Below are 17,987 nucleotides of genomic sequence, written 5' to 3'. Positions count from 1 at the left end.
GTGTAGCTTACACAAACTCTCGCAAAGCTAAATGTTAGCGTGTCTGTTTATCTGCCCTTATTTTGGTAGGAGGGTGTCGGTTTTGTTTGTGTTTTGTGTTTTGTGTTTTGTGTTTTGTGTTTTGTGTTTTGTGTTTTGTGTTTTGTGTTTTGAGAATGAATAGCACTACATTTCCCAGGGAGCAGCGCCGCCTGTATCCAGGAAATCGTCTGTGGTTGTCAACCAAACTTTGCCAGTGTGATAAGGTGCACTTTGAAAATGTAACGTTATGGACTAGCTTACTTTTTGGACGGTGCCGTTTTCTACACCGGCAAAGGTACGTTATATTCCGTTCAAACTCTGAAATGTAATTACTTTCATTGTCTCCTGCGGCAGGAGTCCTGCCTGCTTCATGACAACATTGAACATAGCAGGCTAGCGAGAGTACATCCACTCAGCCAAACCGACTCAGTGAGTTCCGTGCCGTGGCCTAACCTATAATAAAACACACTTTTCTAAATAGCCATTAGACATTGTTGACAAAACATTTTCCCGTTCATTTCAGGTAGCTAACCGTGAGAGATGAGTTGCTCTTATGGCTCTGTGCCCCAGGTCCGACCTGGTACAGCTCGGGTACTGGTGACTGAGCTGAGTGGGTCAGGCCACATGAACCCAACTCCTGTCACCAAGGGATATGAAGACTGTGCAGTGGTGGAGCTTTATGTCTCTCCAACAAAGCTGGTAAGGTGGTAGGGCTGCTTTGTCTAATTCATGCGTTTAGATTATGCCTTTTTCTTTATCTGAGCTTAAACCTGTGATGGCATCTGGAATTACTTGTGGACTCCAGAAACAATGTGAAATCACTGTATTTGACAGTTATTTCCATTGTAGTGCCCTTTACAGCAATGGTTCTAAGCATTAACTCATACAGATCTGTTTGTGGGCAGGCTGCATGAGCTTGAGGAATAAATGGTGATCCAGCCATTAAACTACTGGGGATGAATGTGATTTAAAGACCCCGGAAACCAAAATCCACAAAAACCTTCCAACTATGTAATTTAGGGTCTTATCTGACTAATAGACCCTCACAGGGGCCATTTGTGTTGAAAATGCAGGGTAAACACAGGTGCGAGCAAAACAGTAATGAGGGTTTGCCTCAAAATGTAGGAGACATTAGTTTTTAGTTTCAACCCAAATCCTAAATATCGCCATTTCCCTGTTGTCATTGTTTGCTGAGGCAACATGGTCCCGCCCACACGATCCTCAAGACATTGCAGCTCTTGATTGTACATACTTGGCGACATTCAATTCAGTTCAAATTTGACTGGGTGTGACAAACTCAAAACACATTTATTTTTGGTTTCCAGGGACTTTAACTGCTGTGCATGAATGTGATTTAGCTGCTGTGCGTGAATGTGATATATAAGCGAGCAGTAAGGCATGCACTGCAGCACCAAACGCTTCTCATCCATAATCATCTGTGGTGTGTTTAGTGTTGGACAGGTTGTAGCTTTCAGACACAACACTGCCAGGCTACACAATCTGTCACCTCAATTGATTGTCCCCTTGCAATTTGCGTGCGTTTGAGTGCAATTTGTGCAGAACTTAGTCTCAAGGCGAGTTGGCGAGAGCTTCCTCTCATAGGCTTCACATTATTCCTTGTGTAAAAGTTGTGTGGATATGTTTGAGATAAATGTTGAATGATATCAATTCAAAACATAGCTATGTGCACCTATGAGATCGAGGCTAAAACCACAGTAAGGATCATCATCTGGTATACTGTGTATAAAGTTATTTTCTGTTTCTCCCAGCAATCCCTGTGTGGAGCTCAGGACCTCTCTCAGGTGACGTCGCTGGAGATCCGCGTCGACACTCGTGAAAACACGCTGGGTAACTTTGGTAAGAGATGATCACGCAGATGAGAGTCACACTTCCGGACTTCTGGAAATTTACACCATGACTTAATATGTCAGACCCTATTTGTATTTTGTAATGTGCATTTCATGCATGGCGGTTTATTATAGGATTTATTGTTTATATCCAGTGTGCCTTACGTGAACCCTTGTCCTTTTGCCCTGTTTGGTCACACAGAGCAAATGTCATTTTAAATTAAATTTACTGTAAGTGTGGGGAACTTGACTAAACTGACACTAACTAATGATAAATTCACATTCTATTCACCTTATGTTCCAACACAGCCAGTTACTTCCTATTGTGTTTACACTTCCTGTGACAGTGCAGTACTAGTGACCAGGTAAAACAGACGGTGTTTTGAACAGAAAGTCATAACACAACTGGGTCAAGTGGGCGGGGCTACATAAGGTGAATACAATGATGATGTGTTACTGGGAATGACCAGAGCTAGATAGCAGTCCAGACAACGGCATTGCTGTGACGCACACAAGGTATCAGTAGTAGATTTCCCGTCATACTTGCCCTCCTCAATGCAAGCCCATTGAGTTGATAAGGGCAAAGGAGTGTCTTCATGATGCTCAGCTTTGTCCTCAGAAAACTCCTCGATTGCACAACGAGTGCGGGCATGACAGTGTTGTCTGCACGCGACTGAATCACGCCTGGCTGGCTGCTGTGACATGAAAGAGTGAGGGAGATGTTTAGAGAGAGGTGTTTTTTTATTTAATCTGATCATCTTCTAGGTGCCTACTTGCCTAAGCTGGTGCAGCTCAAAATGAACAACAGCACGATCATGTCTGTAAGGTAAGCATCAAAGTCACACAACACAAACCATCTTCTTGTTTTCTCTCTGGTGTGTATTCCCTTTGAATAGTAACCCCCCCTCCCAGCCAAGGTGCGCACGCACGCACGCACGCACGCACGCACGCACGCACACTTGACATTAGCTCATGGAATCATACAGAAACCGAACCAGCTGCAAATATGAAACGAAAAGTGAAATCCCGTATTGAGACCAAAAATGAATTTCTCCGATTGATGTACTGTATGCTTCTTCTCCTGCTACGACCCAGTTGATATTCAGCATCCATTGAAGAGAACAAAGCAGCAGGTCCAAAGCATGTAGCTTTCCCATCTCTCCACAAAGAGAGCTGTAATTGGAACCAGAGCACACAGAGCAGTGATGCACCCGTGGGGATTCCCACCGTGCCTCACGCTGGCCACACCCACGCTGGCCACACCCACGCTGGCCACACCCACGCTGGCCACACCCACACTGGCCACACCCATGCTGGCCACACCCACACTGGCCACACCCACGCTGGCCAGACCCACGCTGGGGAGACGCCCTTCAGCGAGAGGCCGGGCACGCCTTTAAATGATGCTGCTTTGAAGCAGAAGAGCGAGTGGCCACAGCTCATGTAGCGATCTGTGCCAGATGGGAAAGTGTGGTGCTATTGTAGTGCAGGTGGGGAGCTCTGCTATGCTTCCAGCAAGGTAGGTGTAGGCCAAGAGGGACTTGTAAGAATCAGGATGTCTCTCTGTGTGGAAGTGGAGATGCATGCTGCAGCTTGTAAATCAGACACAGCAGCAGATGTGGTGTGTCGTGTCGCACCGTCTTGGGTTTAGGGATAAGAGATACATCTGGAGAACAAGCTCACCTGCCTGACTTACAGTGGGATGCAGATGTCTCAGCTTTCAGTGTCATCAGTTTGGACAGCTGTGTCATCAATATCGGATGGAGGTAATGCAATAAACTTCCAGGATAGGATGTGTGTGTGTGTGCGCGCACACACACACACACACACACACACACACACACACACACACACACACAAAAGACCGTATAAACAAAGATAGGGAGCTGTCTGCCGCACCCTGAGAGGAGCAGAGAAGGGCCAGCCGGATGTCCGCAGCCTCTGATAGCATTTCCTGCTCTGGGCTGAGGGAGCTGTAGTGAAGAGGATGTTATGGTACACTGACTGAGGTTCAGAGGAGAAGAAATGGGAGGCAGAGGGGATACCTACTTAAGGGGGAAGAGGAAGGAACCTCTGGCAGCAATGGCCCAGGGACTCTGTAGTCTTTTTCTGTGATTTTTATGATGCTGTGAAAGTCCCATCCCTGCCTCTAAATCAAGTGTGTGTGTGTTGTGTTGTCTCCTCAGAGACCTGGGAACCACCCTCTCCCATCTGCAGGTGCTGTGGATGTCTCGCTGCTGCCTGCAAGACCTAGATGGCATCCCTTCTTTCTCCTCTCTCAAGGTAGACTTTATAGGCTGCAGGTGGTTCAGATGGTGCACAAACAAAGACCTGGGGCCAGATTCACAAAACCTTCTGGTGGGGGATCTTGAGCGCTATTTATTTGAACTGAATGTATTTTTGCCAGACTCTGTACGGCCGGCCTGGAAGAGTCTCAGGGGCTTACTGAGATGTCTCACTAGGCTCCTTTTGAGTTGACTGCTGCCTCGCCTGGAAAGCAGACGAGAGCAGCCAAGTGCAGTTAGGCGAGCCATCAATAAGCCCCGACCGCTCACTCACTGCTCCGTTTCTTCTTCTAAAGTTTATTTTAACAGCAGTTGGTAAACAAATTATAATGTGCATTAGCACCACCCACAGTCAGTTAAGTTAAGTTATCCTTTATTTATCCCCATGGGGAAATTCATCCTCTGCATTTGACCCATCCTCTACTAGGAACTTTCCTAGAACTAGGAGCAGTGGGCAGCCACAGTGCAGTGCCCGGCGACCTACTCCAGTTCTTTTGCCATTGCCTTGGTCAGGGGCACTGACAGGAGCATTAACCCTAACATACATGTCTTTTGGTGGTGGGAGGAAACCCACACGAACACGGGGAGAACATGCAAACTCCACACAGAAAGGACCTGGGATGGACCGGTGTTCGACCCCGGGACCTTCTTGCTGTGAGGCAACAGTGCTAATCACTGAGCCACTCCCTCTGATGATCTGGGGAGAGTTGTAGAGTAGCACATGCTTCCTCCGATACATGTGCAGTCGCCAGCAGTTTTTTTTTCTTTTTCTTTTTTCGTCAGCCGCTTCTTTTCACCCGACAGCAAGGCGTTTCGCCGGCAGGACGTAGCACATGAGAGGATCACCCTGTTCTCCCCAGTTCCCCTCCCCCCGAACAGGCCAGACTGACCAGAGGAGGCATAGTGCACCGAGCAGGACATACAGTATACTCTTAATCTGGCTTCCCACCCGCAGACACGGCCAACTGTGCCTGTATGGACGCTTGACCAAGCCGGAAGCAACACACGGCACGAACCTGCGACCCTCGTAGGCAGGGAATCTGCCAAAGCACTACCAAGCACTCCCTCTCTACTGTATATCCAAGTATTGTTATGGTCCTTCAGTCTCTCTGACTCCCTGTTTGTCTGTCTGCGTTTGTGCCTGCCTCTGTCTACCTACTGTATCACACCTGTCTCCCTGTCTCCCTCTCTCTCTACCTGTCTCCCTGTGGCAGGAGTTATACGTGTCCTACAACAGTGTCTCAGACCTGAGCCAGGTTAGCATGCTGGACAAACTGCAGCTGTTGGATGTGGAAGGGAATGATGTGGATGACCTGGTCCAGGTTCAGTACCTGGGTCTGTGTAGCCACCTCCACACACTCACCCTGGAGGAGAACCCTGTGTGCGTGCGCCCCCACCCGACTGCCACACAGGTAGGGGAACGCTAGCCTGGGGAATGCCATCCTCATGTTAATAGCATAGGTTTACATTGAATGATGCACATGTGTCACCAGCTGCAAAAACAGATGGCACTGGAACAAGGTGGCACTGGTGAGGTTGTATATCAAGTCCAAATGTTGGCTTTTCCTTCACAAGAGCTATCTGTCTGTCCTTGTCTGGGTCCTTGTCTGGACCTTCTGTCTCAGCAGACACGGATCTTTTGACAAATCAGCATTGTTCCAATTAGCCTATTCCACATGCCTGTTTTCAGTAGAAATGTAAAGTATCTGTGTCGTCTTACTGCTCTGTATCTGCATCTTCAGCACACAGGGCAGGACAGATGCAGGAGACATCTCACACATAACACACACAACGCTGAAGAAGGCCTGTTGGCTGAAACGTCCGTTGTTGCTTTGCCCAGAGATGATGGAATAAACCTGTGAAAGGACATTTTCAGTGTGCTGGCTTTTTCTCGCTTTAATTACACAGAACAGCCACACTTTCCTGTGGAGATGTTTTGACACAGACACACAGCGTTTCATAATTTGATTACAGCGCCAGCTATGTATTGTAGTAATTAGCGCGATTGCTTATTTGATCTCTCATTTGATGTTAATGTCCTTTACATAAGGCAACTCAGCAGTGACCCAGCATTCAATGATATCGAGTGTATTTGGATATAAAGGGTGCCTTTCCACCTTCCATTCAGTGTAGACACAGTATGCTGTGGCTCTTTTTGGGCCAGTGTGAATGTGTTTATTTACACACCCACCAGCGGAGCATTAATTAGGAAACTAGGCCAATGAGGGGAGATGCTGAGCTGAATATGCATTAGGCCCACTCTTTGTAGTGACTGAGGGGTCCATGGGCTCGCTTTCTTGCCAAACTATCATCACTCTCTCTCTCTCTCTCTCTCTCTCTCTCTCTCTCTCTCTCTTCACACACACATCCGCTCACTTCCTCTCTCATCCACCCCTCATTCTCTCCTGCGTTTCCTTTTTCCCAGCCTTTCACTGCCGTTCTCATTCACTCCATCTGTGTGGTTTGGAGGAAGGGTAGGAGGTCTGAGCTCTAACTGGATGTCTCAGCAGCGCAGTGCTTTTACTGCTCTCTCTCTCTCTGCTGATAAAAGAGCAGGCCTCAGTACAAAGTGCACATTATAGCCTTTATTAGCACTCAGTTAGCTCTGTGGCTTTGTCTCCTTGTTTAGAACCTAAGTTCCACTGTCTCTCCAAAGAGAGCCATCACAGGCAAGACCACATGCAAAAGTGACAACATGTCAGCTAGCTAATATACATAATGAATGTGATGCTGATAGCCTTACGTAGCAGTGTCCCACCTGTGGATTGCTTGCATGTCATTGGCTGTAATATCTGCTGCGTTCTCTTTTTAAGATGAGTCAGTATGATGACAGTCATGATCACCTGTCGTTCTCTCTCTCCTTCACAGCACCTCCCCTTTTTTATAGAATCATCTATGGGGCATGACTGATGTAGTCTATGATATCATCTTGAAAGTAGTATGACTATTTTCCAGACTTGGGTGATGATAGAGCATAAATTGGATCTAGTTTGTATCAGTTTTACTCCGTCTTTCTGTCAACGCTACAGAGGTGCCATACTATGGAACACCTACATCAATATTGCTTAGACACACATAGCCCGCGTACATTAGGCAGACACCTCACACTGCCATTTGAACTGTCTACTCACTCATTTTCATTGCTCTTTTGTTTTCCTTTTTTTCGTTTTTTATTGTTGCTTTTCTTTTCCTTGTCTATTTGTTTTCTTGTTTTTTCAGTTCTCTTGTTTCTGTTGTATTGCTTTGTACGGACTGTTGCTATTATTTGGTTTTCTGAGGTAGTGACTCAGTATAAGCCCATGTACGCTTTCCTGTCTCTACCTGCACATTATTTTTGTTGTTTTATTTTTTTATTTTGTCCGTTTCTGTTTTTAAAATGTGCAAATGAATAAAACTAAAAACGCTGTCTCTCTCTTCTCTCTGTCTGTCTCTCTTCTCTCTGTGCGTGTCTCTCTCTCTCCCTCCCTCCCTCCCTCCCTCTCTCCCAGACGGCAGAGTATAGCTATCGGGCTGCAGTGAGGGAGCTCGTCCCTCAGCTACGTTACCTAGACAATGTGAGGGTGGAGGAGGACAGGCTGGGCTGCAGCAGCACCATGGGGGAAGACTGGGCCATGCTACGAAACACTATCAGAGACTGCAGCTACGCTCAGGCTGCTACTGAAGATGGTGTGTGTGGGTGTGTGTGTGTGTGTGTGGGGGCGGGTAAAATCCTAAGTCAGTAATTAGATGTTGAACAGTCCATCACAGTTGTAAATGTTAGGGATGCGCATTTTAAGCAATTTCATTATTCGAGTACTCTCATTAACTAATGAACGAGTACTCATTTATTAACGTAATTAATAATAATAGCGTCCCTTTTGGCATAATACTACGGGTGGTCTGTGTCAGAGTTGAAACAAGCGTCTCATTTGCATCGGGGATTTCCCTCCTGCGTTGCTAAAGTGCGACTACTTTAATGGTAGAAAGTAACGTTACTCGAATAGTAACGTTATGAACGAGTACCCGAGTACTCCTGCCCATCCCTAGTAAATGTACTATCACTGAAGGGTCGTCCACACGGACACGGGTATTTTTGAAAACAGTATTTCCTCTGCATTTTGGCCTCCCGTCCACACTAAAGTTTTTAGGTCACTGAAAACGGTGCTTGTGGAAAACGCGTTCCAGGGTGGAGATCTTCCAAACCTCTGTTTTCCTGTATTCATGTGGACAGGTGAAAGTTGAGCTTTTTGAAGACGCTTTTATTTGTATTGGGCATGTGTCAGGAACCTATGAGCCTACTACCTTACATGTAATCAGTGCTGTTTAGCTTTAATGATGTGTTTATAAGTCCACCTTGCTGTATTTTTCTTACTTTACTCTTGGGCTTGAAATCCATGATCTGCCTTGCTTTTGGAAAAAAAACAGTGGCAGAAACGAAGTGGAGCGCCCAGTTTGTTACCAGGCAACCAAAGCAGCACTGACTTGTCCTCCTGTGAGAAGTGAGCGTGGATCTTTTCCGCTCAAGTTGAACTATTTTCCACTCTTTATGTGACCATCTGCGGGGGTGAGTGTGGAATACGCACCCTACCTCAGGAATTAATGGCACTTTAAATTGTTTTTGCATTGTTTTGTGGACGGAGGCATATTCTAAAACACCGTTGATGTCGACAGGGATTTTCTTTGCAAATGGAAAAATGCGTTTTCAGAACTATCTATATATACATGTGGATGTAACCTGACTGTAGAGCACTTGTTTTGTTTTTCTTCTGTTTTTTTCCTTCTCTGCAGAGGAGACGACAGACAGTGCATGCTCTTACAGACCGAGCTCTGCCAAGCGCCCCAGTTCCAGCCTCTCCTCTGCCTGGACGCTGTCAGGGGGCTCCAGGCCTGTGTCAGCCACAGGGTCCAGAGTGCTGTCCCCTCCTGGATCCAGACCTGGTTCTGCAGACTCTGACCCAACAGCAGTGGATCCAGACACCAGCACCCTGATGCACGGTGAGGCATCAGGGTGCCTGATGTGTCTACATTACTTCTACAACATGCAGGAATAAACACTTAGCTCAATCAATGTTGTGGTTGGTTTTTGTGGCATAGCCTTTGGCCCATGACAGGAGGGACACCTTATAAATCTTCATTCACTGTGTTTTAAGACAATCCCCTGTCATTCTACCTGTAGAAAAAAACATCCCCAAACAGGAGGGCAACCCTTGCACAACAGTGCCACCAAGAGGACCTTATTTTGTCAGAAAAAGAATGATGTGATGTGCTGAAATCTCTCTCTATCTGTTGGTTTTTGAAGGAGCTGGAAAGATCCTGTTCTGTGGGAACCCTGTCCAAGCTCTCCGAGCAAGACGAGAGAAGTTGAGGGTATGTGGCATCTGTCAGAACTAGAAACTCAAATTCCTACAATTCAGCAAGACAATATATATATATATATATATAACAATATATTATCAATTACGAATGAATCCACACCAATCTCTCATTAGTTGTATGTTGTAGCCCGTACAGTGGAGGGGTTTAGTGTGGAGTGAAGAGCAATCTTTATGGGCTTTGACAGGCCATTATTGCTGGCATGTCCGAATAAACAGAAGGAGATGATTATAAGTGGGAGGACATGAGCCTGGGAGGACACAGGGGATGTGTGTGTGTGTGTGGGGGGGGGGGGGCAATAATTTCCTTCGATTGCTCTTGTGGTCTCTCTCCTTGACCGTTACCCAAGTCTACGTGTCGGTCCGTACTTTATGCGGTACTCAGCTCTTCGCCCTCTATTGTATCTTATTTCCTGTCTCTCGCCTATAACGTCTTCTGTCCTGTCCCTCATGCTCACGTTCCCTCTCTTCTCTCGTCGTAGACGGCGCCCACCACATCTGCGTTCTCGCCGCGTGACCTGCCCATCCATGTACCGGAACACACGTATGACCTTGAGGAGCCTGGTGTGGGAGAGCGCAGCGATGTGTTTGCCGAGCTTAGGGCTTGGAGGGAGCAGCACAGCAGGTACTGACCACTTTAATCACATGTGTCAAACTCAAGGCCCGCGGGGGCCAAATCTGGCCCGTCATGGCGCCACCTCATTTCATGTGGCCCGCGAGAGCTAGCAAAGAATACAATTCTTCGCAATACGGCTAAAAATGGCTATTGTTCAACTGAATAATAGTAGGTTACTAGTTGTCTGTTTGCCATTGTTTTCCCTATAATTCTGCTTTCAGAGCTAGTTATTAAGTATTAAGTTAATATTAAAAAACAATAATAATCTAATCAGAAGCAATTATGAAATATGATAGCACGTAGGCTAGATACATTTATATCGTGCTACATTTACAACCGGCCCTTTGAGGGCAACCATAATGCTGATGTGGCCCAGGATGAAATTCTCTGTGTAGTGAGAGTGTGAAGTGAGAGAGTCTCACTCCACAGACAATAGGCTTTCATCGCTGTCCTTTAAACCATTACAGATTCTCATCATCTGGTAGGGTGTTATGATTGACAGTGAAAAGATGGACAGATAGTAAGGATGTACAATATATCAACAATCGATATTGGTATCGGCCGGTGTTAGTAATTATTTTTAATATATCGGTATCGGTCCGATGAGCAAAACAACAGCAATGTTAATATCGGTATCGGCCACAATTTTCATATCGAGAGGAAACAATGCGGTAAATCTATGATTTGTGGGCTTTTCCAAATGTTTTGGAAATAAAGAACGACATTACTTTTTCAAATTCACAGTGTTTACATGTGTTTTTCAGCACGTACAAAATTTGATTATCATAGAAACTTGTTTTTATACAGATCATGTCAATGTTAACTCATTCACCGCCAATGACGTCTTTGACGTGTTATCAGCAATGGCCTTCCCCGCCAAGGACGTGTTTGACGTGTTTTTGTTTTTATTGGTGCAGCGCCTGCAGCAAACACTTGCCCAGCCTGTCACACAGACACAGGTCCCTGCCTTCAAAGGGTAGCCGACAGCACGCGATCAAACACATACCGCAGCTGTTGTTTTGAAATCTAGCAAGAGGAAAAGCAGAGAACGGGTAACGCTTCCTTGTGCAGACAGGAGAAACGCAATTGAAACGCCCTCGGCACGAGCTGGAGTCGCCTTCCTCTGTGCCAGCCAGGAGAAAACGGGAGAAAGTAATCAAGAGATGTGTTTGATCATCGGAGGAATGAGGAAATGATCGATCAGTTTGCGAGGGCGGTGAGGACGTGTTGAATAGCCGAGGGGAAAACGGGAACGATCAAATAGCAGAGTTGATAGGGAGACGGGTGTACCAGAACAAATCAAAAATAAACACAGGAACAGCTAGGCAGCAGCGGGCAGAAGGCACTCACAGCAGCCCGCTGTCCTTCTCAAGAGCTCTTCAGTTATGAAATCGCTGGGCTGCGTGCCCTCCAGTGTTGCTCCTGGCCAATCCCAGCGCCACAGGGCGTGGTTATTGCTTATCCTATGTTGGGTTAGAAATCTAAAAGGGGGATCGTGTGTGTGTGTGTGTGTGTGTGTGTGTGTGTGTGTGTGTGTGTGTGTGTGTGTGTGTGTGTGTGTGTGTGTGTGTGTGTGTGTGTGTGTGTGTGTGTGTGTGTGTGTGTGTGTGTGTGTGTGTGTGTGTGTGTGTGTGTGTGTGTGTCTGTCTGTCTGTCTGTCTGTCTGTCTGTCTGTCTGTCTGTCGGTGTGTCTGTCTGTCTGTCTGTCTGTCTGTCTGTCTGCACACTCACACCGAGTAAACTGTATTGTTGAATGTAAAAAAAAAGCACTTCATGTGTGTATATATATATATATATATTTTTTTTTTGTCATTTGTGTCCTAACGAATAATATTTACATGTCTGATGTCAATACAGTTCAAAATAAAAGAATTGAGAGTGAGTTATGCCTGAGATTGTGCCCTTTTACAAAAATGCTTTTTTCTCCCTTTTCTCTTCCCAGACAGGCTTTTTTGATGAACATGGGGTGTATAAAAAGGGTTATAAGTAGAGTACAGAACATGCTAAAAGCTAACTTTCTTTTTGGGGGTGAAAGTAGAGACTTAGATCTTCATTTCGAGGTATTGGACATCACTGTAGTCCTAGTACAGAATTTACTGTGGGTCTTGAAAGATGACCAAACATTATGGAAATACTTGGCCTGTGCCAAAAATGCCAGTCAGATATTGGCAGTGAATGAGTTAATATCGGTTATCGGTATAAGCCAAAATCTTCATATCGGTGTATCCCTAACAGATGGGGAACTAAAATGAATTTTTACCTTGTTTTTCAGACGTCTCCAGGCCATAGAGATGGAAAGAATGCCACAGGTACTGACTATTCAGCACAGTGATGATGATGAAGAAGAGGAGGATTGTGAAGATGATGGTGAAGAAGGCCTCTGTGTTCTGAAAAGTGATGATGGTGATGAAGAGGACGGAGAGGAGAAGAAAGGCAATGGGCCAAATACTACCTCACCAGATTCACCTTTCCTGTCTCTTTGCCCAGGTGAATACTCACTGAATGAACAGACCACAGAAATGCATGAATAACATATTCACTGCCATACCTCCAACCTTTCTACAAGGTTTCCTGCTGTTACATGAATCGTTTGGAAGTTGGCTGCCTTTTTGTGATTGCCCATGACCATTACCACGCCCCCTTTTGGCCACTGGGTGTTTGTTTCAAGTTTATTATTGTGCTTGCAGATAGGCAAGCACAATCTTAGAATCTCTCATACTTAATTTTATTTATTTATTTATTATTCTGTTTTCTTCTGGTCAAAAGTTTGCTTCACCATTTCTCCTACAGTTTTCACACTACACAGACATGGGAGACATCAAAACGTGCGGCTCATTGAGGAATCGTGTGCATTTGGATTGCTAAGGGTTTTGTTCGCCGGTTTTCGCGATATTGGCGTTAACGTACGATTTTTTTCCCCATTCACTTGAATGGGGTTTCGAAATCGTTGGCATTAAATTAGCTCTAGCTCAGACACCGTATGACCTGCTATTACCAAACTTTGTAGGTAGGTTTACAGAGTCACCTTTTACTCTGTGCGGGAAAATTCCACTATTTGACCAGATGGTGGCGCTATAACAGCCGTCCTTACGTTTTGGTCCATAACTTTTGAACCGTAAGGGCTACATTCAAAATTATTTTTTCCCTGGATTCCTTGGGTCATTCCGCATCTGCTGATATAGGCCCCGCCCATTTCCGTCTAACTAGATTTTCCGCCATTTTGAATTTTGTCGAAAAGCGTTGTTTCGCTATTTCTCCTTCAAATTTTGCCCGATCTTCACCAAACCACATCACAGAGCGTGTGTGGACTGTCCCGCACAAAACTTATTTTGCGTATTTTTGAAATTCCGCACCGTTGCGATATAATCGACTTCCAAAGTTCTGTGGGTGGGGCCTATTTCACAAAGATCGTCCGATGCTAACCAAACTTGGTACAGGTGTGGACGGATGTACTCTGAGCCTATACGACAAATATTTTGTCATTTCGCCTCTAGGGGGCGCTATAGCAGCATTCAGAACCTGTACCTTCTAAATTGGTTTATTTTGAAGGGCGGCAGGAAGTGCTGATTGATTGGAATTATGGCCAGCCTTCCTTCTTGTATTGACACTTGACACTTCTGAGCTGATTTCAGAAAAGAAAGTGTCATTTGGCCTGTAGGGGGCGGGGGTGGGTGGGGCCTACTTCACAAAAACCGCCATAACTCCGGACCACATTGTCCGATCCGAACCAAACTTGGTCCAGGTATGCACATATGTACTCTGAGCTGATAAAAATAAAATGGTGTCATTTCGCCTATAGGGGGCGCTATAGCAGCATTCAGTAGCTGTATCTCACAAACTGTAAGAGCGACTGTTCCCAAATTGGGTACATAGGTTCATAGAGTACTCTTCTAATCTGGCCTAAAAAATTATACCAATTGACCTCACGGTGGCGCTATAGCTGCCCTCTTTACGTTTTGGTTTGTAAGTTTGGAACCATAGCTTCTACGATCAAAATTCTTTCTGCCCTGGTTTCCTTGGCTCCTCCCGCTTGTACTCACAAAGGCCCGCCCATTTCCCGCACACAACTACTTAGTACACCCTAGCAACGATCTACGAATGCCCTATACCGATGAGCCGAAAACACCATAGCATCCAGTTAATACACCCTTGCAACGGCCTAAACACGTCCTAGCTACACATTGCCGATTGGGGCTGTATTGATACTGGATGGGAGGCCGGGGTCTAAGGCAGGGGTGGTGCAAGGGGGGCGGAGCGTCACGGGGGAGCAAGCACAATCAAATTTGCTTCAGCAAATTTAGCCCGTTCTAGTTATTTTTCTTCTATCCAAAAGTTTGCTTCGCCATTTCTCCTACAGTTTTCACACTACACAGACATGGGAGACATCAAAACGTGCGGCTCATTGAGGAATCGTGTGCATTTGGATTGCTAAGGGTTTCGTTCGCCGGTTTTCGCGATATTGGCGTTAACGTACGATTTTTTCCCCCATTCACTTGAATGGGGTTTCGAAATCGTTGGCATTAAATTAGCTGTAGCTCAGACACCGTATGACCTGCCATGACCAAACTTTGTAGGTAGGTTTACAGAGTCACCTTTTACTCTGTGTGGGAAAATTCCACTATTTGACCAGATGGTGGCGCTATAACAGCCATCCTTACGTTTTGGTCCATAACTTTTGAACCGTAAGGGCTACATTCAAAATTATTTTTTCCCTGGATTCCTTGGGTCATTCCGCATCTGCTGATATAGGCCCCGCCCATTTCCGTCTAACTAGATTTTCCGCCATTTTGAATTTTGTCGAAAAGCGTTTTTTCGCTATTTCTCCTTCAAATTTTGCCCGATCTTCACCAAACCACATCACAGAGCGTGTGTGGACTGTCCCGCACAAAACTTATTTTGCGTTTTTTTGAAATTCCGCACCGTTGCGATATAATCGACCTCCAAAGTTCTGTGGGTGGGGCCTATTTCACAAAGATCGTCCGATGCTAACCAAACTTGGTACAGGTGTGGACGGATGTACTCTAAGCCTATAGGACAAATATTGGACAAATATTGTGTCATTCCGCCTCTAGGGGGCGATATAGCAGCATTCAGTACCTGTACCTTCTAAATTGGTTTATTTTGAAGGGCGGCAGGAAGTGCTGATTCATTGGAATTATGGCCAGCCTTCCTTCTTGTATTGACACGACACTTCTGAGCTGATTTCACAAAAGAAAGTGTCATTTGGCCTGTAGGGGGCGGGGGTGGGTGGGGCCTACTTCACATAAACCGCCATAACTCTGGACCACATTGTCCGATCTGAACCAAACTTGGTCCAGGTATGCACATATGTACTCTGAGCTGATAAAAATAAAATGGTGTAATTTCGCCTATAGGGGGCGCTTTAGCAGCATTCAGTAGCTGTATCTCACAAACTGTAAGAGCGACTGTTCCCAAATTGGGTACATAGGTTCATAGAGTACTCTTCTAATCTGGCCTAAAAAATTATACCAATTGACCTCACGCTGGCGCTATAGCTGCCCTCTTTACGTTTTGGTTTGTAAGTTTGGAACGATAGCTTCTACGATCAAAATTCTTTCTGCCCTGGTTTCCTTGGCTCCTCCCGCTTGTACTCACAAAGGCCCGCCCATTTCCCGCCCACAACTACTTAGTACACCCTAGCAACGATCTACGAACGCCCTATACCGATGAGCCGAAAACACCATAGCATCCAGTTAATACACCCTTGCAACGGTCTAAACACGTCCTAGCTACACATTGCCGATTGGGGCTGTATTGATAGTGGATGGGAGGGCGGGGTCTAAGGCAGGGGCGGTGCAAGGGGGGCGGAGCATCACGGGGGAGCAAGCACAATCAAATTTGCTTCAGCAAATTTAGCCCGTTCTAGTTTTAATCATTAGTTTACCATGTAAATTATGAACGTAAAAACTTGAAACGTGGAAACTTGAAACGTAAACTATTAGATTAGTAGATGATTCAATTCTAATCTAATAATTTAATGATAAAACCTTGAGATGAATCATCTGGTTTTCAAGGCGTCCTAACATGCAAAAACCAGACAAGTGAGAGTCAAGGAAGTTACAATTAAAAGGAGATAAGACAGACCAAACAATCAACAAAGCGACAAAAACATTACAACTACGACAGTTAACACCCAAATATCAGGAAGATAATAAAGCAAAGATAATAATAATTAATCAGGAAGCGGTATCTAGTATACAGTGAACTGTATAGAACATATACAGTAGCATATACCTCACTTGAGTCAACTGCCATTGAAATGCCTAAAGAAAAAACACTGTACATACATTTCTGTAACTATACCTGATCTCCTCTGAAGGATGATGTTGTGTTTTTAGACCTGTCCCACAGAGAAGCCTTATCCCCCGACGTGGCTCGACTGTCCCTGTCCCCAGACTCCACCCTGTCCCCTTCTCCCCCTCTGAGCGCCACAGCAGCCACTGGTACCCGGACGTTGTCGGGGATGCGTGCGCGCAGGCTTCGACTCAGCCTGGCCAGTGGAGCAGAGCCGCCCCCAGAGGCAGGTACAACCAGAGCAGACTCAGACATGGGAGTCCACAGAGTCCCTCTCCAGCCCGTGACCACATACATACCCCACCGGCCAATCACCGGTCCCCGGGGTGGAGGGATCAGGGATCCATGGTATGGCATTATCAAAGTTTACTTTGATGTAACAATGTAATATATTTATATGCATTCTTTGGTTGTTGTTATTTTTTTCAAATGGGGGTTATCTAATTTTAGAAATAGATTATTCAGTTGATAGTGATTAATTAGTTGATAGTTTGAAGTAAACTAAATGTTTATGTTGGGGAGAGCTAAGGAAAGGTTTTCTATCTTTCAGTACAGAGATGGATTTATCCAGTGTGCACCCTGTCAACCAGCATCAGACGTCCCAACCCCTGGACAGACCAACAATAATGCGTCCCCATACAGCCAGGGCAGCGCTACAGAAACATTACCAGCACCACACACTCCAACCCAGCAGAGGGAGCTCACACCTAGACTGAGACTAGGACCTACATGTCCTGATGGTGAGAACAGGACAGCTGGCTGGCCAGAGATCGGTATGATTAACTGTAGTGGGTGAGGTGACTGTTGTCCCAAACCCTTAATAAAAGGAAAGGAGTGGTAGCATTGGGGCTATGGAGGGTAATCATTTCCCTAATTCTCCTTTAACTCCATTCCATTCCGCTCTGAGTTCTGATGGGATGTCCCGTGTTTTCCCAGTAGAACAGGCAGAGATAAGCTGTCCTCTTCTGTAAAAGTAGGCCCAGCAGCCAAATATTGAAAGCCTGCCCACCCAGCACTGTTACTCTATCTGACTCAGAGCACTCACTTCCTCTGATGGGTCAAAAGACACCTTGGCATCCAGTGAGCTCACAGTGCCTTTACTGTACATGGTTGGAAGATCTATTTTTATGGTAGGCCCAACTGGACAGGTTCCTACCATGAAATAATTCATATTATAGTGAGGTGCTGATTTTCTGCTGTCTGTTTAGCTGGGTGATAATTAATACCTCACATTTGCATTTCTCAGGTTGAAATACTGAATACAAATATTTAGTTTTACTCAATTTTATTCACTGCAGTTCTCTTTCTAGCTAGGCTAGATGTTTTCTGTTAATTGTAAAGATGACCTCAAATGTTTTCAGATTTCTTTTTTCTCACTGCAATGACAGTCTTGAGTCTTGAGACTGGCGATATGTAATATGTGTAATACCATCATCTTGCCACTTGGAGGCACTATCGATAAATACTCAACCAAAAATTCAGTGTTTTGCCACCTCCATCTCCTTGAGCAAGCAATCCCTAAAACCTGCCACCTTGAAACTCAAGATTTGTG

General features: G+C 45.4%; 1 protein-coding gene across 1 annotated transcript; it reads left to right on the top strand.

Annotated features, from left to right (window-relative positions):
* Positions 1-561: 561 nt before the first annotated feature.
* Positions 562-17,151, top strand: lrrc56 (leucine rich repeat containing 56; the record flags this gene model as incomplete). The annotated part of the gene is made up of 12 exons (XM_083654733.1): positions 562-720; positions 1,791-1,878; positions 2,634-2,694; positions 4,055-4,151; positions 5,368-5,565; positions 7,642-7,819; positions 8,921-9,127; positions 9,432-9,499; positions 9,987-10,129; positions 12,393-12,607; positions 16,480-16,718; positions 17,026-17,151. 12 exons carry the CDS (start codon positions 562-564, stop codon positions 17,149-17,151), a joined length of 1,779 nt encoding a protein of 592 aa, XP_083510859.1.
* Between the last annotated feature and the right edge of the window lie 836 nt (positions 17,152-17,987).

The sequence above is a fragment of the Poromitra crassiceps genome, assembly GCF_964638095.1.
Source record: "Poromitra crassiceps genome assembly, chromosome: 18".
Taxonomy (NCBI): Eukaryota; Metazoa; Chordata; class Actinopteri; order Beryciformes; family Melamphaidae; genus Poromitra; species Poromitra crassiceps.
This window is presented reverse-complemented; position numbering and strand designations above follow the sequence as displayed.